Source organism: Diadema antillarum, unplaced genomic scaffold (assembly GCF_040938485.1).
Source record: "Diadema antillarum isolate AM-2024a unplaced genomic scaffold, OU_Dant_1.0 seq00000905_RagTag, whole genome shotgun sequence".
Classification (NCBI taxonomy): domain Eukaryota; kingdom Metazoa; phylum Echinodermata; class Echinoidea; order Diadematoida; family Diadematidae; genus Diadema; species Diadema antillarum.
The window spans coordinates 385,032-408,901 of NW_027271763.1; the positions used below are offsets into that span (position 1 = coordinate 385,032).

A 23,870-nucleotide genomic window follows, 5' to 3' on the forward strand; every position below is an offset into this window, starting at 1 on the left:
AGTAGACACTTAATACTATAGTCATCTACTGGAATTGTTCTACATTGTATTTAAACACCAACACTCAACATAACACCAGGAACAGAGCACAATCCCCTGCGGGAATTCAAGCTGGGTGAACGGAACGCTAGTTTTGAGAAGGGGTTCTAGAACAAACTTCTAGGACAATTACCCCCTGGCCGGACGATTGCCCCAGACCCTTTTACCCTCAGTCCCGTAACCCTAGCCCTTCCCCTGTGGCCTGACCCTTACCCTAATAAATCCTAATTAATCCTGAACCTTAATCCTAACCTTCACCTCTAACCCTATGCTTACCACGGCAGGACCTTAAAACATTACTATTCTAAAGCTCATCAATAACACTGAGTAAAAACTGTTTTTAACGGGGGGGGGGGGGGGGTAATTGCCCTGATATTATGGCTCCGGTCTTATTTTGTGACAGTGATAGATTTGCCGAGTTTACATTGTAGGTCTACAGCCGTCTAGATTTAATAATAGATGTGAGGTCACTGAGGTCAGTGAGGATTAGGATATGATTAGGTAACGGCCTATGGGAGAAGTGTAAAACCAATACGGCTGTGATACACGTATTACGCTTCGCGTTGCGTTGATTCTATTCAAAGATTGGGAGAAGAACTTCATAAGGAATTAAATATATTGGTAATATGCTCACCTGCCTGTTAGAATAATGTTATCAACTGCTATCGTAATTTCCTTGTCACGCGTTCTGCATACCACGTAGCTGCAGGTCTGTTGAGATCGACAGCTATACGCTAACAGTGACAGGCGCTAGGTAGGCACGTCTTTGCAAAACACAGGAACACGGCTCAGCGGAATACTGGATAGGAAAATTGTACACAAATGGCCTTCACAATAATTATTCAGTGCATGCATGGGCATTCACTGCGCGCGTACCTATGCTGAGTACTCCATGGATCTGCTACAGCTGCTGAGTGGTAACGCTCGCTACTGCGTGCGACCAGGGAGGTGTTCGGTGTGACCACTCGTTCTGCAACCCGCACTGCATGCAACGTGCTAGCATGATATGGGAGTACCACAGTGACGAAACGGGGAATTCCCCTTTATCTGCACAAGACCGTACAGCGGGGTCACATAATTGGAAGCCACGCAGCGATATCAATCAATTCAATTTTCGACATTTTTGGAGCATTGATAAATTTAAAACTAAGACAATAATTATATAAAAACAGCGAATTTCAACCAGCTTATTGGAGATTCGGTAATTGCATTCAATATATATATATAGGCAGCGGGGAAAGACTAGCTGGTCAAATCGAATGACAAGTGACGTCTAGCTACCTCACAGTCCGAGCAGCCAATCATTAAGTGGCTCCAGAGTTCACCAAACTTACGTTGGTTGGGTGTGGGTCAAAGAGGTTCTATAGTGGAGGTCATATTTCTCATTTGACTTTTTAACATCATAAATGTGTTTTTGATGATATTTGCCCTACATCATATGGGAAATTACACATTCAAGGGTTATAAAGCTTCTCAAAGGGACATTTTTGAAAATCATGCCCTTTGGGGTTTAAAAAAAAATAAATCTTGCAGTGTTGATCAGTTCTTCATAAGATGAATACATAGATGCAGGCAGTAATCCTTGATTATGGGGGTGTCATCATCACCTTATTGCCTACAAAGTACTTTAAAAGACTTTGTTTTGTCAAACAGACTAACTTTATGAATTTTGACCTGTTTCAGTGGTAGCCAAAACAAAGAAATACATTAAAATAACACAGTCATTCAAAGTTGTGTGATACTGATGACTGCTAATGTACAAAGATTTAGTACCACAACAACATAATAAGAAAACAAATTGTAGCCAAGCAGAGTGGGGGGGGGGGGGGGTAGAGGAGAGGGGTAGAGGGGGTGGGTAGGAAGGAGAAGGGGAGGGGAGGGAGGAAGAGATCTGACACAATAGATCAACATAAACCAGCAGAGCTTGTATGGGATGAATACTTCCCATAGATTTGTGTGCATTTCATGCATCCTCTATAGTGGAGGTCATATTTCTCATTTGACTTTTTAACATCATAAATGTATTTTTGATGATATTTGCCCCTACATCATATGGGAAATTACACATTCAAGGGTTGTAAAGCTTCTCAAAGGGACACTTTTGAAAATCATGCCCTTTGGGGTTTAAAAAAAAATAAATCTTGCAGTGTTGATCAGTTCTTCATAAGATGAATACATAGATGCAGGCAGTAATCCTTGATTATGGGGGTGTCATCATCACCTTATTGCCTACAAAGTACTTTAAAAGACTTTGTTTTGTCAAACAGACTAACTTTATGAATTTTGACCTGTTTCAGTGGTAGCCAAAACAAAGAAATACATTAAAATAACACAGTCATTCAAAGTTGTGTGATACTGATGACTGCTAATGTACAAAGATTTAGTACCACAACAACATAATAAGAAAACAAATTGTAGCCAAGCAGAGTGGGGGGGGGGGGGGGGGTAGAGGAGAGGGGTAGAGGGGGTGGGTAGGAAGGAGAAGGGGAGGGGAGGGAGGAAGAGATCTGACACAATAGATCAACATAAACCAGCAGAGCTTGTATGGGATGAATACTTCCCATAGATTTGTGTGCATTTCATGCATCCTCTATAGTGGAGGTCATATTTCTCATTTGACTTTTTAACATCATAAATGTATTTTTGATGATATTTGCCCCTACATCATATGGGAAATTACACATTCAAGGGTTGTAAAGCTTCTCAAAGGGACACTTTTGAAAATCATGCCCTTTGGGGTTTAAAAAAAAAATAAATCTTGCAGTGTTGATCAGTTCTTCATAAGATGAATACATAGATGCAGGCAGTAATCCTTGATTATGGGGGTGTCATCATCACCTTATTGCCTACAAAGTACTTTAAAAGACTTTGTTTTGTCAAACAGACTAACTTTATGAATTTTGACCTGTTTCAGTGGTAGCCAAAACAAAGAAATACATTAAAATAACACGGTCATTCAAAGTTGTGTGATACTGATGACTGCTAATGTACAAAGATTTAGTACCACAACAACATAATAAGAAATGTAGCCAAGCAGAGTTGGGGGGGGGGGGGGGGGTAGAGGAGAGGGGTAGAGGGGGGGGGGGGTAAGAAGGAGAAGGGGGAGGGAGGAAGAGATCTGACACAATAGATCAACATAAACCATCAGAGCTTGTATGGGATGAATACTTCCCATAGACTTGTGTGCATTGCATGCATCCTCTATAGGGCTCACACCCAAAAATATTTCCCCGTACAGGATGTGTGTTAAAGATCAAATTTAAAAAAAATTCTGTAAAATAGCTGGGAGAAATGAGGTGTTTCAGCTTCACTAACCTGGATAAGTGAGATATACCCTTTCATCCATCAAATTTTCAGGGTGGATTCTTCAGCCCAAATTCTGTCCAGGGGTCCGTAAAGCCAGACTACGAGTTCTTGTCACTCAAAAAATCACCTATTTTCCGTACACGTACCTAATGAAATATAGTCCCCTCAAATTCCATCAGAAAAGCTTTCATCTTCCAACCAAAATGCAGTTTGTAGAGGAATTCATACTCAATATCTGCAGCTATTCAGTTTTTTTGCCAAACTACATTATTGATTTTTAATTAATTCTTTTCTTCATTTATTTTGGTATCTTTGGTACGAATTTGTGAAGGGGTCTGGGATATTCCATTGTATTTACGGGTGTGAGCCCTATATTACAGTACTCAGTGACAGTACTGTATGTAAGAACAATAATGATTTGGAGGTGTGGGTCGATGCAGTGGAACCACCTCCCTGGTCGATGTGTGCTCACACAGTGAGTGTTGTTGCTGTTGTTGTTGCTGTTGTTGTTGTTGTTGTTGTTGTTGTTGTTGTTGTTGTTGTTGTTGTTGTTGTTGTTTTGTGCTTGTACAGTGGCTGACTGGGCTGAGGCTGGGGTTGTATGGGTTGGCTTGTCGAGTCCATTAGTGTGTGTCACGTCGTCACTGCTGGTTGAAGTCGTTTGATGGCGCTCTTTAGTCTGTGTCCTTGCGCAACAGCTCCCGGCGAATATATTTCTGCATAAATAACTTAATTTTTGTGGTTGGTTAAAACAATTTGATATCAACCTAAAACAGATTTTGGTTTTGAAGCATACACACCGGGCACTTTTATCATTATACATACTATTCCATAAACAACTTATGCTAACATATCAATACAAACTATAATATCCAATATTTACCAGTGCATCTAACAAAACAAATAATATACTTTTGTTGTTGATGATTCAATATTGCTTATACTAAGATTACATACTCCAAGATAATTTTGCAACTGATTTCTGTATTCTTTGTAACCCGGACATTCTAGGAGGAAATGTTGCACAGTTGAGTGGGTCTTACCGCTAGGATTTAAGAAAGATTTCGTAATGGGTTGGTGAGAGTTCTGTGGTTTCGCTCCTACCACAGGCTCTGAACCACAGTGATGCTTAGCGCCCTCTGTCGACACAAACCCTATACATGGGTGGACACACTGTTGATAAGAGGACTTTCATCACGCCAAAACGTTATCAAAGATATCGCATGCAGCTCAAAAAGATAAGGGAAATAAACTACATGTACATCTATACACCCACACCTACTATTCAGTTTGATAGTCTGTTATTGAATGAAAATCGTTAAATCTGTGAATTGTCAGGTCTTATAAAGTTATTTTAAGTCAGTCAAGTCTACAAAATCAAATTTTAGAGGACACTAACACTTGTCTAATCTACACTCTATTTGTCATTAAGAAAATAAACTCATACTTCCCTAAACTGCAAATTCAAGAAACGTATCAGAGCATTTACCCCCTGCGCAATTACCCGGAACCCTTTCCCTGACCCAAACCCTTATCCTAATCCTTAACCTAATCCTCACCCTAACCAAAACTCTAACCATATACCTAACCTTAAATTTAATCTTTACTCTAACCTTATCACTACAATGTATTACCAGTATTTAGCCCGGAGGGGAGGGGGGGGGGGGTTTCTTTTTCTTTGAATTTGCATGATTTCTTTTGGTGGTGTAAATTGCATGCTTCTTTTTTTTTTTATTATAGGTGGCAGGAAATGAAGAGTTTGTTCGCAAAAACCGATAAGTCCACTTTTGAAGATTTTGATGTAATTACACGGTCTCTGTCTTAAAGTACAAAATAATACATTCTAAACGATATATTGGTCACTAAAAGGTACATTTTTGAAGTTATGGTCAAAAGAAGCAAAATTTTTCTTATTATTTTCTTTATTTTTCTTGACCTTAAATCGCTAATATCTCCATTTGGCAAATATGGACTTATCGGTTTTTGCGAACAAACTCTTCAAATGAAATTGAAAATAGTACTTGGTCGAATGAATGGAAATAGGGCCTAGATAGAAACGAATAGAAATAAAATTTGTTTAAACAAAGTTGCTTTCAGTCAATCATTTTCTTCCTGAATCTATAACAGCTATTCAGCATCTGTCTTTCCAGAAAGTTCTCGGAGATTTAGGTAGCAGTCCAGTTATCTTGTATCTGCATGAGTAATAGCTCTATTATTCTGTGCAGAGGAAGTTAGTTCATCAGTTTATCAATAAATGCAGTGATGGGAATATTAACAGCAATGGTTTGATGAACAAGTTTAGTAATAACGTTACAGATTATTAAATTATTATCAATTATTGTTTTAATTCCAACTTTTAAGGGACTTAAAAAATAAAAAGTGGGGGATAAGAAAACATGTATAATACTCTGTTTTGTATCATCGTAGTAAGAAATGTTCTATTTCAATTTTGCTGGAGAAGTATAGTACACTATACATATCAGACATTTTATCAACTGAAACTTTGAGGAGACTTCGAAACTTGATAAGAGCTGTATTTTTTAAATAATTATATGTCCTGCATAATCATGTTTTGGTATGTGATTTTCATTGCCAACCGTACTTGTCTTTAGGTGCTATACTCTTTCAATTGATGTCAGACAAGTAAATATTAGGCAATAAAATCATATAAGCCTGCACTTGTTAGAAGATGAATAGATAGGCTTGTCAGTCATGTGTATTTATTGTGACAACTGTCGCATTACGTTTATCACTCTACAATGTGTATCAAACCTGCAACGAATATCTTGTTCCTTTGTAATCTTCTAAACATGAAAAAAAAAATCTAAAAGAATATGCGCAGAATGCACCTCCGTAATACAAAATACAAATGTAGCGATTTCGGAAATAGCTGCATAATGATATAATAATAAAGAAAAAAAATCTTCTTATCTATCCGATAGCCACTCCTCGTCTGGGAGATATTATGTCACGCATCTTACTTTAAAAAAATATTGGAAGTAAATCTAATTTACAAAAATAAATCTTGAGAAAATCTAAAAAAGAAATATATATCATAAATGGCGTTTTATATGTTTAGATCTTCTTCAAAATCATTCAATCTTTGTCTTACTGAAATCTTTTCTTCAAAGCATGATAATATTTTCATCGTATGATGTTGTAATCAGTTTAAGGCATGATGTCCACCATAAGATAACCTTTCGAATGATGCCTCACTTGTTCCAATATATGTGTATAAATAGGCCGTGTATATATATATATATATATATATATATATATATATATATATTTATATATGTAAGGAATATTCTTAAAGTTATGATTACATGTATCCTGTTTTCTGATAATTTTCCTTGTTTTTTGGCAAGTTTAATCGTAAATATCTCAAATAGGCAAGAATAGAGATGACTCGTTTTGCGATTAAATTCTGCTTACTAATCTCGCAGATGTAAAAATAGTCTTCGTATAGCCTTAATTGCTCAAGAAGAAACGTAGAAATAAATCAATCCACACGTGAATTGCATTCTTAAAGCCAAAAACTTTTTTTTTTTGTTGCTATGATCAATAAGTGCATGCTGGATCAATAGAATTAACTTGGGCAGGAAACATAACTTATTCAGGGACTGAACGCATGTAAATGGATTTTGAACTTGACCTTGGAGCTCCCTAGCTTTTAAAGCATTGCAAAATTAATACAAATTTTCAGCATTACCATTAAGCGTGTTGGTGGGTAGGTGAGTGCGATGGTTTGTAAGTGAGTGAGTACAAAAATTATGTGCAGGTGTATATAAAGTTTGCCTAATCGTTACATGTCAAAAATACTCCATTAGCCTTCGTTGTCATGACTACCCAATAATGCTTCGTGTTTGAGGTAGTGAACATGGTACATTTATACACCGCATCAGAGACAGCTAATATTTATGACATATTGCAATCATGATCAGCTACAAAGTGCAGGTGTATCACGGTGCAACAATCTGATCCGGTATACAGAATGCGAAACTGGTAACATTATTTTCTACCACCCCTGATTTAAAAACAAACAGACAATACCAACAACAACATCAAAACAAAATTGACGTTCAAAACGTTAGCCTCAGCACCCTTCCCTTCTCATGCGCACTGTGCAGTTTGCAATCATAAAGTGAAAGTTCGAATCTATTTCTTTATGATTTCACCAACATCGCTGTTCTCCTTTGCAATTACTCCAACACGCTCAAGTTCATCCTTAGTCAAAGGTCATAGGTCATCATGACACCACTCAAAACAACAATAACAATCATAATACGAGGCAACGCATGCACATACTCTTTCCTCGTACCTTTATCATAATGATTCACATGGAACCAGCTGATTTACATACTCAGGTGGCCAGCCTGTTCGTTCGAACCTCGTTATACCTGCACTGTAATAATTCTCCTTCCTTATTATCTGTGCCATCTTATCATCATTATTATCTGGGTTAAAAGCCACCTCTTCAAATGAAAATACCAACATTAAATTGTTTTTGATAAATTTGTGAATTTTGTGATTGCGATTTTGCGGACTGCAAATGCTCATGAGAGTAAAAGGAATAAAAAAAAAAATCGCTCGTCTATAAAGTTAAATAATAAGACACTGACTCATACAGTCAGAACTACCTCCCCTCCAAAAAAAAAAAAAAAGAAGAAGGAAATAAACAGCAAAATTTCCCATGAGCTCCCTGTATTATGTCAAAAAAAAAGGAGGGGGAACAAACGTAAACAGGAGAGTAATTTCATGCATGCCCTTCAATTTGGACAATATATAGAATAACACATTAGTGAGGCAATAGTATGAGACTTACCTAAATAAAGTACCTTTGGAACAATCTAATAAGCAGGAGGCGAAAGTCGAGGGCATTTTGACTGTTTCTAAGGTACCGAGTTTGAGTAATTATAGTAATGCCTGGGCAAAATGACGTGCATTATCCGTTTTATGAAATAATGAAGTAGATCATTGTCTTTTTTATGAATCATCCTTGAGCATCGCAAGAAAATGGAACGATGAAATCTCGTCAAGTCACCATAGCGACGTGAAAGTGCTTGTGAGTGCTTATAGGCCAAATCACGAGTTAGGCAATAAAAAAGAAGAAAAAAAAAAGAATGGATGGTCACGTGTTTGCTCTCAACCAATCGTTTGATCAGGATCTGCTTCATCATTTTTGACTGAATAAATATTACAACTGAGACACCAACCTATACACTACAGTATTTGTCGTTACGTATCCATCTAATCAGCAAAAACATAAGGTAGGTTAGCACGAATTCTGTCGAAGATACACCTCATTGCTCCAGTCGCAAACCAACGTAACGCCAAGATCAGGGAAAGCATAAACTACTATTCAATCTTTGGCCCAGACTGAAGCAGTTCAGATACACTGTCGCTCGGAGGACGTATTGAAGATATACGCGCTGAGTGCGTCATATAGGATCCAGAGGCCAAGATTGATTTTAATTCTCAGAGTTCCATGAAAATTCATTACTCAGTCGTGACTGTTGTGGACAAGCCTGATTTCTAGCTTCTGCAGCATGGTGAGCTTTTCTATGTCTTGCTTATTTTGGTAAAATATAGTAAACATCGTGATAAGCCCGCCCCCCCTCTCTCTCTCTCTCTCTTTGTCTGTTCAATAATTTGACGTATATTCTCCGTGCATGTTCCACAATGTAATGCAATATGATTTGAGATATCATAATATTTGGGTATCGTCAGAGCTCACATGATTATTTAATTTCTGACCCTTGTGTTGAGAAAGAGACATCAAACTGGTTAGTTATGTGGATTATATGAAAACTGAGAGTATAGTTCTGATACAATTTTACAGTTGAACCACATCCTCTCAAAACATCAAGGTCGCAGAGTGTCAAAAATATTTGAATCTCCTCCTGTTAGGGCTCTTCTGAGGATTGATAACAAGATTAATTTTTTTTTTCAACAAATTTCATCTAAAACAAAACGTTATTCAAACTCAATAAAGGCAATTTGACAATGTCACGCTCTCACAATCATTTCTTATTAATTTCATATACAGAAATGACAAAAATCTCATATTTCAGCTGTATAAAATAATGTAAAACTTGCCTTAAAATCGTCCAAAGTAAAAAGAAAACAGCTGTTCTATAAACTCCGATATAGCTTGGTGATGATAATATGCTTTTAATGATATCAGCCTAAAAAAAAAAAAAAAAAAAAAAAATCAATCTTCCGAATCTTTTACAAAACACACATGGAAGGTAACTGTTGCGAGAGAATGACATCATCAACTCGCTCATTTGGATATTTATAAGTACTGGTCAAGAAATGTTTTCCGAAAGAAACCCCGAAATTTCAAAATGTCATATCTTCCATATTCTTATCCGATCTTTGTCATTCTTGTATTCTTTTGTCATTCTGTAGGGAATATTTGAAGAGTTTGTTTGGAAAAACCGATAAGTCCATTTTTGAAGATTTTGAAGTATGGTCTCTGTCATAAAGTACAAAATAATACCTTTTAAATTATATATTGGTCACTACATATAAAGGTACATTTTTGAAGTTATGGTCAAAAGAAGCAAAACATTTTTTATTATTCTCTTTATTTTTCTTGACCTTTAATCGCAAATATCTCCATTTGGCAAATATGGACTTATCGGTTTGGGGGAACAAACTCTTCATTTGTCTCTTTCTTTTGAAATGTATTTATTTTTGGGGTGAATTTCCTCTTTAACTGGTGAGAAAGCTATTTCAGTGGTCGAAGTCAATACACTAGATTTAAGGGCACAAACTCAGATGTTTTTACCAGTTACCCATATGAACGTGTGAGGTATATACCACAAGGAACACAGGAAAAAGTCCGGTGTTAAATATGAAACACCGAGCTGGTGTTAGATTTCCGGTGCTCATTCATGGTGTTAGATTAACACCTCCGGGTGTCATTTTAAAATATAAAATTGTTTTTTGAATAGTTTCTTAGTTACTCGGTACTGCACTTCTTGATAATTTTGAACTTCAACAAGACGATAAAGAATTTTCCGATAAAGTACTTGATTTTTGAAAAAATGTGTAAACACATTCACACCACAGTAGCACCAGGTGGTGTGGTCTCCTATTGAAGCTGGACGGGTGTTATACCATTGAAATTAACACCACCAATATCAAATCAACACCATGCGGTGTCATTATTGAATTAACTCTAGTGCAGTGTCAAAAATATCACCAGCCACAGTGTCAAATTAACACAACGAAGTGCCAGGTGAACACTTTTTAACACCGTTACAATTCATTTTTCTACACCTGTGGGTGTGGTCCTCTATTGAAGCTTGATCGGTGTTAGATTTAACACCTATGGTGTTAAATATAACATCGATGTTTTTGCAGTGAAGCATATTGGGAACGCTTTTGTTTTTCGTTTTCGTATTCGTGAATGACATCATCAATACAGATAATCTACTTCGTTTTGTTATAATATACGGACGACGTAAACTTCTCAGCTTCTTATTCTGACAAAATTAAAATTGACCGAAAAAAAAAGACAAACAACGAATTGCAAAAGCAGATTACAAATGAATGCAACTAAACAAAATGTATGGTACTTCAGCCCTCCAGAATTATTTGTGACATAGTGTAGGTTTTTCCACTCATTTTCAAACTTTTTTCATTCATTTTTACAAATTTTTACTTCAATATCGTCGCGGGATGTCGGGAATGGCCAATCTTACTTTCAAATTCGTCTTTCGTCGTTCATTTTCAAATAAAGTCCATTCAATTTAGTTATTTGGCATTCATTTTCGTCAATAGCAGTTCAAAATCGTCAGTCTCACACGCAGCACTCAAAACAACAGGATCGATTTCGTCTTTTGTCAATCATTTTCGTTAAATTTTCATTCATATTCGTCTCATATCTGTGATTTCCCAGTGATTCATGTATTTTTTTTTTCTGTAACCGTTCACATTTTATACATTCAGGAGTTAACATACACGCAAGTGTCCCCCCCCCCCCAACACACACACAGAAACACAGATACAGACACACACACACACACACACACACAAGCAATCCGAGTACACACTGATACAAACAGACGTATACCGTCTCGCATACAACAACATCTGGCTAATTTGAATGAAAAATTCATGAAATTGTGTGAACGAAAACGAATTTGATCTTCACATTCTGGGATCCGTCATCCGTCATCCGTCATCGCGCTAATTTCTCGAGGCGTTTTCACATTATCAAATAGCGCGCTAGTTCGCCAATTATCCCGCTATTTCAGAAATTTCCCAAGTCGGACTCGAGAAATTTTTTCGACCAGAGCAATACAATTAGCGCGCTAATTTGTGTTCACATTAGGCGTTTTCACATCAGCCCGATAAAAATCCAAGCTCGAGATATTTTTCGCAATTGCGAATTAGAGCGCTATTTCATTTCTTATTCACATCAGCCCGAAGAGAATTAGCCCGATTTTTTTTTGACCTAATTCGACAGCTGAGTATGTGCAAACAGAATCAGTAATGTGTGTGCCCTCTCAAAAATTCCTCAGGATTTGTGTGCAGTTTGCCTCGATCGATCGGGTCACACACGCTAGGCATGATGGGATGCATCGCGCTAATTTCTCGAGTCGTTTTTTTTTTTAACAAATAGCGCGCTACTATCCCGCTATTTCAGAAATTTTTCGTGTTGGACTCGAGAAATTTTTTCGATAGGCGTTTTTACATCAGCCCGATAAAAATCTAAGCTCGAGATATTTTTCTATTTCCCAAGTCAGAAAAATAGCGCGCTATTTCGAAACATCGGGCTGATGTGAAAACGCCTGATGAGAGGGATACAATTAGCGCGCTAATTTGTGTTCACATTATCAAATAGCGCGCTATTTCGTTATCGGGTTAATTTCCCAAGTCAGAAAATAACGCGCTGTTTCGAAACATCGGGCTGATGTGAAAACGCCTACAAGTACTGACGATTGACGAAATTGAAGTTAGGATTTGCGTTCCACGTGCTTCTCGGAACGAAATTGAATAATAAATCTTTGAAATTGAATCACAGAAGTTCGAAAATGGATGGGAAAACTTATATATAATAATACTAGTATGCTATACGAGTTATAATGCAGATGGTGATGTTATTTCCAGAGTTCATTTCATCAATTTTCCTTGGGGGTAATTATAGACCAAAAAAATCGGTTTGGAGAAATCACATCTATCACATTCATGGGAAGATTAGTGCATCCATTTATGGGATGATCATTGTATGAGCTTCGTGTGATACCCCAGGAAAACCCCAGTTATGTTATACAGTAAAATGTTATATAACGCCCTTGTTTTGTCTTACCTAATAAAGTTTTAAAAGCATGGAATTCATTTGAATCTTATCTCAAACGTATAATGAGTTTAAATCTTTTTAAGTTAAAATATGAAACAACATGTTTTTGAATCTTATTATAGGTTTTCCCGGCCAATTTCGCACTTTTGTCAGTCCATTTAATAAAAGGTTCATTCATTTAGCGAAAATCCTCGTCAAGCTGCACGTTCTGTCATTCAAAATTGCAACTTGTTGGTTCAATTTAGCATTTCGGTCAATGAAATTCGCACATGTGCCTTTCGAATTCGTAAAACGGGCATTCAAATTGGCCAGCACTGGCGGAAAATGGTATTTCAGTCATTCCATTTCGCGTATGGGCAGTCAAATTCCAAACATGTTCATTCAAATTGGCGTAATGTTATTTCTATTTTGAAAAGGTGAGAACCGTGATTTATATGTATTTAGATGTGAATTTTTGTTTCATCCACATATACACTGTTAAGCATAGTAAATGTATCTTTGACCCTAAATAACTCAAGTTTGTTGTTCTGTTTGTTGGTCTTTCATACATGTTATCAGAACTATACATGCCATGCTTGCACCAGTACCATAGATTCACTTCACTTTTTTATGTCCAGGCATGGCAGCACGAGATAGATACAGGCGTATCTCTCAAGAAGACAGGGAAAAAATCATTTAAGCATTTGAGGGTAATAACCTTGACAAATTGATGGCTAGAGCTGATCCAAGAACTTTTATTTATTCCTAATGATAATTAACGCAATCTACCACCCACTAAACATGAAAATAATGAAACATGCAGATGAAAGGAAACCCCCTTCTCCCAATTATTGACAAAACAAACTTAAGATCAATGTATCTGTGAATGAAATAATGCTATCGAACATTATAAAAACTTTCACATATTTTGAAAGTACCGTTGCAAAGGTGATATCAGAATAACAGCATAAACGTGTCTGCTAAATTGACTGCAGTAAATGCGAAATTGGATGCCCAAGAATGAATTCGAATGAAAGAGCGCAGTGTATACGTGATCACGTGACTATATCGTGCTAAATTGAATGAACGATTTGCGAAATGGTGCTTGTCCTACGAATTTGAACTGTAAAAGTGCTGATTCGAATGATGTAAAAGGTAATTTGAATGCTCCAAAATGAATTGGAATGAAAAGATTTTAAAATTGAAATACCGAACATGCCGTCTAGGCTAAATTGTGCTAGATTAAATGCAGCAATTAGGAATTGGACTGAAAAAAGTGTGAAATTGGCCGGGAAAACCTATAGTAATCATGATTCCATCACGGTTTTGGAGCAGTGTATACTAAAGACTTTCTGTTTTGTGCTGTATTCATATTTGTTCTGTTTCTATGTGTATCTGGTATTCATTGCTACTTTATGTATATAGCATTGCGTATGTATACCTTCATGCCAATTTATGTATATATATTTTTCATGCACCTCTGTAAAGGTAATCACAAATTTCAAGCCACTGGCTTTTTTCGTGGTGTCCTCGTCATTAAATCATTGCACATAGGATATTGGTTGTATTGCTTTATGATATAAATTAAATTGAATTGAATTCAACAACAACAAAATATGAATGTCTCAATGAACAAGTACAGTGTTTGAGTGGAATACCTGTCTGATGGTATAAAAATATACGCACAGCATATGGTTGTAATGCTGGCACTTCAATTTACCATATCGCATATGCAATAATGCGTCTATTATTATTTTTTTTTTACGCTGTCACGTTCACACAGTTTCAAGTTGAGGGGGTCAGTGAAATATAGTGCTAACCCGCACTTTTGTCAAAATTTAGTTACATGCATTTTCATACTGATCCTAATTCTATTCTAACCTCCGTGAAAATATCGTCTGAACATATTACCAATAAGATGGTTAAAAAAATGTATGCATTCATGTTTCATTAATGTACAATGTACGGACGTTACAAACATTCAACAGCGAATATCTCAAAATGACTATTGTGTGGGTTAGCACTATATTGCACCGACCCCCTCAATTGTTCCGGGCTTAGATTTCATGACTGTTTTTTTTTTTTTGATTAATTTTGTTAAGATGATGATTATTTTAACACCCCCCCCCCCCCCCAAAAAAAAAGAAAGGAAAGAAAAGAGATTTTTTAAAGACTTCCTGTCCTCATGAACCAGTACTTGTAGGCAATAAATGAGAAAGGAAGAGAGAAAAATAAAGAAAAAGAAAACAGACGTCAATAACAAGACATTCACTGCTATGCAATTAACCATCACACTTTCGAAGATTCGTTTAGTGCTTGTTTGTTTCTTTCTTTCTTTTTATTGATTCTCACTTTTCGCTTCTTACATCTAAATTCTCAACGATTTTCACTTTGTCCGTTTAAAACACAGGAAACAAACAAGAAAGCAGTGTTGCCACTGGTACTTTTCCTGGTCGCCTTGCTGGTGATACATAATATTCATGGTATGTAGTACGTTTATACACGCAATCTTTCTTGTAGGCCTGTATATAGATTGTTTTCTTGTAATTTATAAGACTGACTGCATGTGAGATTGAAGATTTAGCTTGAAGAAGATCTGTCTTGATTAGTTTGGAATAATTGTTAGTAATGTTGAGCAAAGCGATGGTGTTTCCATGGTTACGTGAGACTGTTGAAGGGGAATTTCCTACATATTTCACGTACTGTAATATCAGCGTGTCCCAGAAAAAACGAAAACGGGTTTCCATGCAACTTTTTACTATTGAAATCCAACATTTTCTTTATGAGATATACATCAATAGAAAGATAAACTTTTCTTCTTTCATTTGATGTACAACTTAAGGTTCATTGTTCATGCATGACTGAGTTAGAACAATGAACAGTGGTGCTACCAAATTTTTATTTGCACGCGCAAATTGTGACTTTAAGTGAATTTTTCAGACTTAAAACGTTACGTTTTCGAAAAACAAAGTTCATTAGAAAAATATTCATATTTTCTTCTTTCATATGAGACCTAACACGTCAAATATGAATAACGCATGCTTCAGAAAAATTTGCATGAAGACATGCTTCATTTCTACCGATTCTACGGATAGTCGAAAAACAAGCATTCAACTCTCCCGACTTAGCATTTGACAATGGGCTCATCTGCACCATTGAATTCACGCAAAACAACCGCAGTGCTACAGTGAATGTTGTTCGGCGGGGGGGGGGGGGGGGGGGGTATTTACAGAGAATGCTGTATGAGACGGAAAGCCCTTTGTTGTCATTTATCTATAATAAGCTATGAGACATAACCAAAATTATTGAAGACTAATATCGTGAGTATGCTCAGGCTGCACGCAGTCCAATGGCTATGGGAAATCAAAATTACAACAATGATACATGCACATTTTGATGATTGATACCTAAAACTTATTTCACTGTTTTCATTCCTCTCTACATTTCCCTCACGCGTGGTTAGTCATTCATCACTGACAGGGTTTTGAAGTTTTTGAAGGGGGAGGTGAAGTAGAAAGAGAGGGTACATCACTTTATTTATCACTGAACTTGCGCTTCTAACATTTCAAAGGTGCAAGCGCAGGGCAGAAAGTCGTCTTTTTTTTCGGGGGGGGGGGGGGGGGGGGGGGCTCGGAAATTTTTTTCGGTCCGTTTCTCTCACCCCACCTTCCCAAACATTCCGCTGATGAACACCCTTTGCTCTGTAGTTAGCTGCATGGTCAGGCAACCTCATGATTATGCGCTAATCTAAGACCCTATTCACAACCGAACCGTCAGTAACAATTTCTTTTACCCCCTCCCTTCATGTTTGTGTCAATTCATTGAAGTATAGATGAAGGCCATTGTTATCTGACAAGTTGGGCATGTCGGGAAAGCTAACTGGCTCCTTATCTATCCATCTGGGTAAAATGGAAGCATATTTTCAAATTCAGTTTTCTCGAGCAGGCGTTGATCATTTTTGACGCATGGGATATCATATGAAAGGAAAAAGAATGGATATTAAAGATATGATTTTATTTTTTGCAAAAGATTGCTGAAAAAGTCTGAAAAACTCATTCAAAGTCGACATTTGCTCGTGCAAATGAAAATTTAGTAGCACTACTGTCTATTGTTCTAACTCAGTCATGCACGAATTTTGAACAATTAGTTGTGCATCAAATGAAAGAAGAGAAGTGCGTCTTTCAATCCATGTACAACTTATAAAACAAATAATTATGTAATTATGATGGCAAAGAATTGCAATGAAACTCGGTTTCGTTTTTTCTGGGACACGCTGTACAATGTATAATCATATTTAACTACAATTAGAGAAACAAGAGACATCACTGATGCTCGGACAACATGTTCAAAAGATTTGAATTGGAAATAAGGTTATGAATAACTGGTCAATTTTCTGTAGTTTTATTAACATCGTGCAAAATACCATTATTTAGTGCTTTCCACAATTATCAACATTTTCATCAACTATACAATACATGTGTAATATGATTTACATGAGTTAAAGGGATTGTATAGTTTTGGTTGAGACCTAATTTCAGGTTTCTAACATTTTTTTGTAAGATAATGAGAAACATCTTATGAAATATGAAAAATCATGTAATTCTATGAGGAATTCAACGTTTATTTGATGAAAATTGGTTTTGAAATGGCTGAGATATCCAAAAAAGAGCGATTCTAACATCGCTTTGTTTTACTTTGTTTTTGGATGTTTCAGTCATTCCAAACCCGATTTTCATCCTCTTAGAATGGTATACTCTGTACTATGTGTTTCATTGGTATCTTGCAAAAAGTTAAAAGCCTAATTTTCATCTCCACCAATACTGTACCATTCCTTTAAATCTTTATTTGCATAATTTGCAAATCACTCAAAATATTAATGAACGAAACGAAAATTCTATAAATTAACCGTCAAAACTGCGACAGCAATATAAACTTTATTTTGAAATTTGTGACACCGTGAGACACCGTCAGTCATACTGTCTGTGATGATTAATTTACTCTCAAATCAGCATCACCTTCTGGTTCAAGAGGGGAAAAACCCACGAAGTGCTATAACTATGCAGCGCCATCTAAAACACTACGGACCTACAATGGTTGTAGATCCATCATAAGGCCATGTCGCGGGGATCAAAGCACTTTGGGAAACGAGGGGAAGGCAGTTTTGGATCTGGTCTCCGCAGCTCGCCGAACACGTACACCGTGCAGGAGGGAAAGCCGCCTGAAGGTTCCTCTTGATATCCGCACTTGCCGCATACAAGGTAACTCGTGGTTTGGAGGTTACCAGGCAAAACTTTGCTCGGTCATCCCACGAGACCGACTCCCACGAGTCACACAGCCCACGAGTTCGACACAATCAGACAATAGGTGAAAACAACCCAAGAGATCGACAAACACAACACGGGGCTTAATGTGTCGATCTCGAGGGCCTTGTTTGCATAGTGCCGAACTCATGTGCCGTATAACTCGTGGGCTGTATATGACTTGTGGGTGTCGGTCTCGTGACGTGCACCTGATTTTATGAACCCCAGCTAACGTCAACGTATGCTGCATGGTCTTTGAGATATGTCTGTGCATTCATGACTTACTGGCGTCTTGTAAATGGAGAAAAGCTTTTGCAGATTTCAATTTGTGGTTGGAACATGATTCATGTCAAGAGTGTCAGTGCCAAGGGTATCAGTAATGATAGATATACGGCGCATTAGAAATGTACTTTATTATTATCATTATTATTATTATCATTATTATTATTATTATTATTATTATTATCATTATTATTAATAACGACAAATCAACTCGTGGTAATTGCAAACAAGAGCAAAATGTTCCATTCTGAGATGTTGATCAAATCTTGGCGTCTTAAAGTTAAAGTATCATCTAAGCTTTCTTCTGCGTCTACTACTGCTTCATTTTCTTCATGTATATTTTACCCCACTTGGTATGGAACTGATTTCATATTTTCCTTCCAAGATAAAGATATGCATATAATGTAGGAGTGAGAGTTTCTAGCGTGTTTGTGAGATTACGAGCAAAATGTGCTGTGTGTGTTGATGCGCGTGTTTAACGTAATCTACCCATGTCTTTTCTAGATGTAATGCCCTCTGTACATTACTTCTAGAAAGTGTCATAATTGGCGTATAGATGTACACCCAAGTTGTGGTACCAGAATGGGCCTGCACCTTGCACAGGTTGTTCCGGCGATGTACGTCAAGCAGGCTAGGGCGGGGAAACGCAAAATATCTTCATTTTCAAAACATTTTCCAGTATAGGGTACGAACACTGTCAGGAATAAGCTAAGTGTCGAAATGTTTGTCTAGAAGAATACTCTGTGTTGATTTTCACTGCTAATAGGTGAACGAAGTGAGATGACAGGCCTATAGCATGTTGGTACCACTCAGAGAACTTTGAAGGACTTCGTCACATCGTTAATCAAAGACCTTGCGTCATTTCAAAGGAACGAATATATTATGCATAATAGTTACCAGGTATATTCATGGCATAGAATAAACATATTGTAGATAGAAAGATTGGTGACAGATATCGCATATTTTGTTCTAGCCGGGTTTTTCTTTTTCTTCATTTCTGTAGAAAGTTCAGCTACGTTTGTCGAAGTTGTATACCCCCCTCCTCCCTTAAGAAAAACAGAAAAAGAAAGAAAATCCTGTGTCTACCTACAATCAAATGTTGGTAATCCTTCATCAGCAGAATCCGTCAGCATGTCGCCGACGTCATTGACTGCATCGACGACGTCAAGTACGTCTACATCGACTTTAAAGCCATCGGGGACTCTGACCGAGGAGCAAAGCGCCGAAACAGAAACCATACCACATTGGGAGGGAGACACTCCTCTTCCCACAGATGAGGACATGTGGACAACAATGGGAGACATAGAACGAGCAGACACGACCATCGCACTATCACCAGACATCACACCATCGGGTAAAACTCTTGGCCTGAATTCACGAAGGTGGTACAATCTTTGTCCATGGTTTAAACCGTTGTCAAAGGCCGTAGTTTTGTATAGGGCGCCAAGTGTCGCAAGACCTATCTTTGTTATGAAATGACCACTACTTCAATAAAATGTTCATTTCGTTACGAAATATTAACATTAATTTCGTCGACGAAATGACTGATTTTGTAAACGAAATAGGCCAAGCGACAACTGGCGCCCCATACAAACTATAGGGTCTTTGTCCATGGTTAAAACCATGGACAAAGATTATACTACCTTCGTGAATTCGGGCCCAGGGATTTCATACTGTCAAAGGGAGCACTCACTTGTCTTAGTACACACATAGTTCAGTTAGCAGTAGCCAATGGAACTGCATTGCTGTGGTTACAACAGTAGCAGAACTGCCTACTTTGGCAAAAGGAAGCAAGTGACATTTTTTTTTATTGATATTGACATTTTATTGATTTGGCATATTTGAGGCACGCTCTATTTAAAGGGGATGGCTAGTAACTGATCAGTGGGAATCAGTGGGAATGTTGGGGGATGTTTTTTTTCCAATTCTTGTGGGATTCATTTTAAGAGTACATTATATATATATATATATATATATATATATATATATATATATATATATATTGTTGTGTGAAAATTGTTTGTTTCCGAACGGTCTCATATCCAAGTAATGTGCAGTTTAATGCCCCGTCACTGTACAGGCATGCTAACCTGGAAACATTAAACTGCACATTACTTGAATATGAAACCATTCTGAAGCAAATAATTTTCACACAACAATATATAATGTACTCGTAAATGAATCCCACAAGGATTGGAACAATCATACCCCAGCATTCCCACTGATTCTCACTGATCAGATACTAGCTATCCCCTTTAACTGAAAAATCAAAAAGTTACAATTTTAGCCCATTTCTGAGATATTCGGGTGGCAAAAGGGAGCAAGTGCACAAAATTGCATGAAAAAAAAAAATAGCAAAAGGAAGCAAAATACAACCTCTTGATATGATTGCCACTTGCTGCCCTTTGCCAAATCATTTATATTTACACACAATCTGAAATACTTTGGCAAAAGTAACATCCTTATGATGTGATTGTCACTTGCTTCCTTTTGCCAATTTTGTTATGTGTGCTACAAATATATAATACTTTAGCAAAAGGAAGCAAGTAACATTCTCATGATATGTTTGTTCATTTCCATCTGAGAAGATGGCTGGACAGCCCATATTCAGCTACGTTAAGCTGGTCTTCCATGGGGTCCAGTTGGATGTGAGGTGGAACCACATCACCGGTTAAAACACCCTGCTCTTTGCGACAAATGAATGAAGCGGGATCTTTGACGTGCATGAGTTGTTACTCTCTCATACACGGGACCTTCACTTTATGTCCTATCCGATCGAGGGACAGTGTTTTGCCCTTCTACTAGAGGGGACGGTATGCTTACACACAACATTGCTCAGTCCAGACTCGGGTTCGAACCCGGGCCGCGTGATCATGAGGCAGACGCGCTACCGACAGAGCCAACTCACAGCCCTTTATGGTTGTCACTTGCTTCCTTTTGCCAGATTTTTCATGTTTGCTAAAGATCTGAAATACTCAAATTGGTAAAAGGAAGCAAGTTACAACCTCATATGATATTATTGTCACTTGCTTCCATTTGCCGAATTATTTATATTTGCACACAATCTAAAATACTTCGGCAAAAGGAAGCAAGTGACATCCTTATGATATCATTGTCACTTGCTTCCTTTTGCCATTTTTTTTATGTTTGCTACAAATCTAAAATACTTTGGCAAAAGGAAGCAAGTTACATAATAATGAGTTTATATGGGAATATCAATTTTTTGCATTGTCATAAATGCATCACCATTATGACTTGCACGAATACCGACATTATTTCTCTTCACAAATTTCCATGTTGAAGGGTCTACCCAAAAACATATTTCCTTCATTTGTAGCATTTGTACTCGATGTCACTTGCTTCCTTTTGCCAGAGTAGGGCAGAGAAGTAGCAGTAACAACAATGTTTTGTATAAGACGAAGGAGAAGGAATAACTTTGTTACAAATGGAGGCAGTTATCCCTGCTGGAAAGAATGGCAGTGTCCCACAGTGTGAAACACATTGTGAAACACAATGTGTACCCATTGTACACAGTGTGAAATCTCTTCACATTGTTAAATTTGAGCGTTTTAGCATTGTGAACACATCGTGAATCATCAACTCACTGTAAAGCAGAACATGTGAACTCTCTGCGAAAATCCACAACACTGTAATGTGAAATCGTCAACACTGTTGGAGCGTTTTCACATGACCGATTATGTGAACTCACGGAGAACACATTGTGGGATACTGCGTTCTTTCCAGGAAGGGCAGTAGAAGTGATGATATAGTAGCAATAGTAGTAGTAGTAGTAGTAGTAGTAGTAGACTTGTAGTTGATGTGGTAGTATAGTTGCAATAGTGGTGTTAGTGTGTTAGTCATGGACCCACAACAGGTCTAAGTTTTGATAATAGCACCTGTTATTTCCAGTCACTGAAGGAGTAAAATAAAGCTAGGTTTGGGCATATTTGTGTCAATAGGACTTTTGTGATACTAGTAGTGGCAGTCGGGGTGGTAGAAATAGAGTGAGAAGTTTAGGCTCTAAATATTTGTTTATTAAGTTTCTACCACTTTGAATAATCAATGTAACTGCATGATGTCATTAAACTTCTACGCCGTATAGGCTGGTGAATGAAACAGGATATATTTGTGTGTGTGTGTGTGTGTGTGTGTGTGTGTGTGTGTGTGTGTGTGTAACACGTCTTTAAAGGGGTATAGTTTAGTATTGGTGGAGATGAGAATTTGGCTTTTAACTTTTTTTCGAGATACGAGGAAACCACTTATGAAATAATACAGATGATACCATTCTATAAGAGGAATTTAAAATTTATTTGATGAAAATCGGTTTGGGTATGGCTGAGGCATCCAAAAACAAGTACTCAGTAAAACAAAGCAAAGGTAATAAAAGGTGGGTCCCACCTTTCATCAGGATCGCTGATAATAAACCCTGAATTACTCTTAAAGGCATAATTTACCATTAAATTGCAGATGAAACAAAAACCCTGCGTTAGTGCTTTAAAATAGGGATAGAAACAAGCACTTTAAAATCTGAATCGGTAAAATCGATGTTAATTATTGTTAAATACACAAAATGTGAAAAATAGTTATAGTAAAAATTCTTCCAGACCAAACCGTCTACAGTTACGTCTTATTGAGAAAAATAGAGATATCTCCTTATATTATCAGGTTTTATCGCGAAAATTCTTCCAGACCAAACCGTCTACAGTTACGTCTTATTGAGAAAAATAGAGATATCTCCTTATATTATCAGGTTTTATCGCGAAAATTTTATATGATAGGATGTTTTGTTGTACACAGACCTACACATTTCCATTAAATGTTATATCTTGAAACTTTTTTTTTTTCAAAATGACTGTTCCCAAAAGGTAAACAAGACCTTTGAAATTACATGTTCTTTCATATTTCATAAAAAGTCTCTCATTATCTCACCAAAAAAACTGTTAGAAATCTGAAATTAATAGGTCTCAACCGAAACTGTACTATTATACCTTTAAAAGGATACATAAATTGCCTAAAAGTTTATTCTCATTGTGATTTGATTATCTCCCTCTATAGTGAAAAGCATAAAATATATCCTTGAAATATATGATTAATATCTAAGTGATTTTAAAAGGAAGCATAAATTCTATTTATCACAGAAAGAAAAATATGCAATATACTGTGAGATTATATATGTGATAAATATGAATTTCATTGATTGCCTGTCGTTCGTTCGTTCATGTGTTGTTTGTCGATGTTGTTGTAGCTCTTGAGTTTGTTGGTATTTGTTTTCTGAGTTTATTACCAGTAAATCTTTGTCAGTGATTCTTTTTTCTTATTCTTGCCTTGTCAGAGCTCTCTTCCTATTTTTTTTTTTGAATTTTCAAGTCACCTGACTGTCTTTGTCCTTGTCTTCGCTCATTTTCTGTAACTTAAAAAACACAATTGTTAACAAGCAAACTTGTAAAATGCAGTCCGTCAAGGGTTTGACCTTTGACCGGCCAGCGGCGTTTGTCATTAACTCACTTCTGCTGCAGTTCTTACTGTTTTTATTGTGTTTATATTTTACTATTGTTTACTGTCCTTGAACTGCTTGTGTTTTGTTATGTGTATATTTCAGTGTTATGTTCTGTACATATATTATACATAATATATGCCTATGTTTGTGC

At 36.9% G+C, this 23,870-nt stretch overlaps 1 protein-coding gene across 1 annotated transcript in view; it reads left to right on the forward strand.

The window, feature by feature from the left end:
• Positions 1–23,870, forward strand: part of LOC139741114 (uncharacterized) — an 87,811-nt gene that overhangs the window by 60,803 nt on the left and 3,138 nt on the right. Inside the window, exons 3-5 of the mRNA XM_071651703.1 lie at positions 15,051–15,123; positions 17,650–17,898; positions 19,343–19,576. Of these exons, the coding sequence (XP_071507804.1) occupies positions 19,354–19,576 (223 nt within the window). The 5' untranslated portion in view covers positions 15,051–15,123; positions 17,650–17,898; positions 19,343–19,353. The remainder of the gene's footprint in view (positions 1–15,050; positions 15,124–17,649; positions 17,899–19,342; positions 19,577–23,870) is intronic.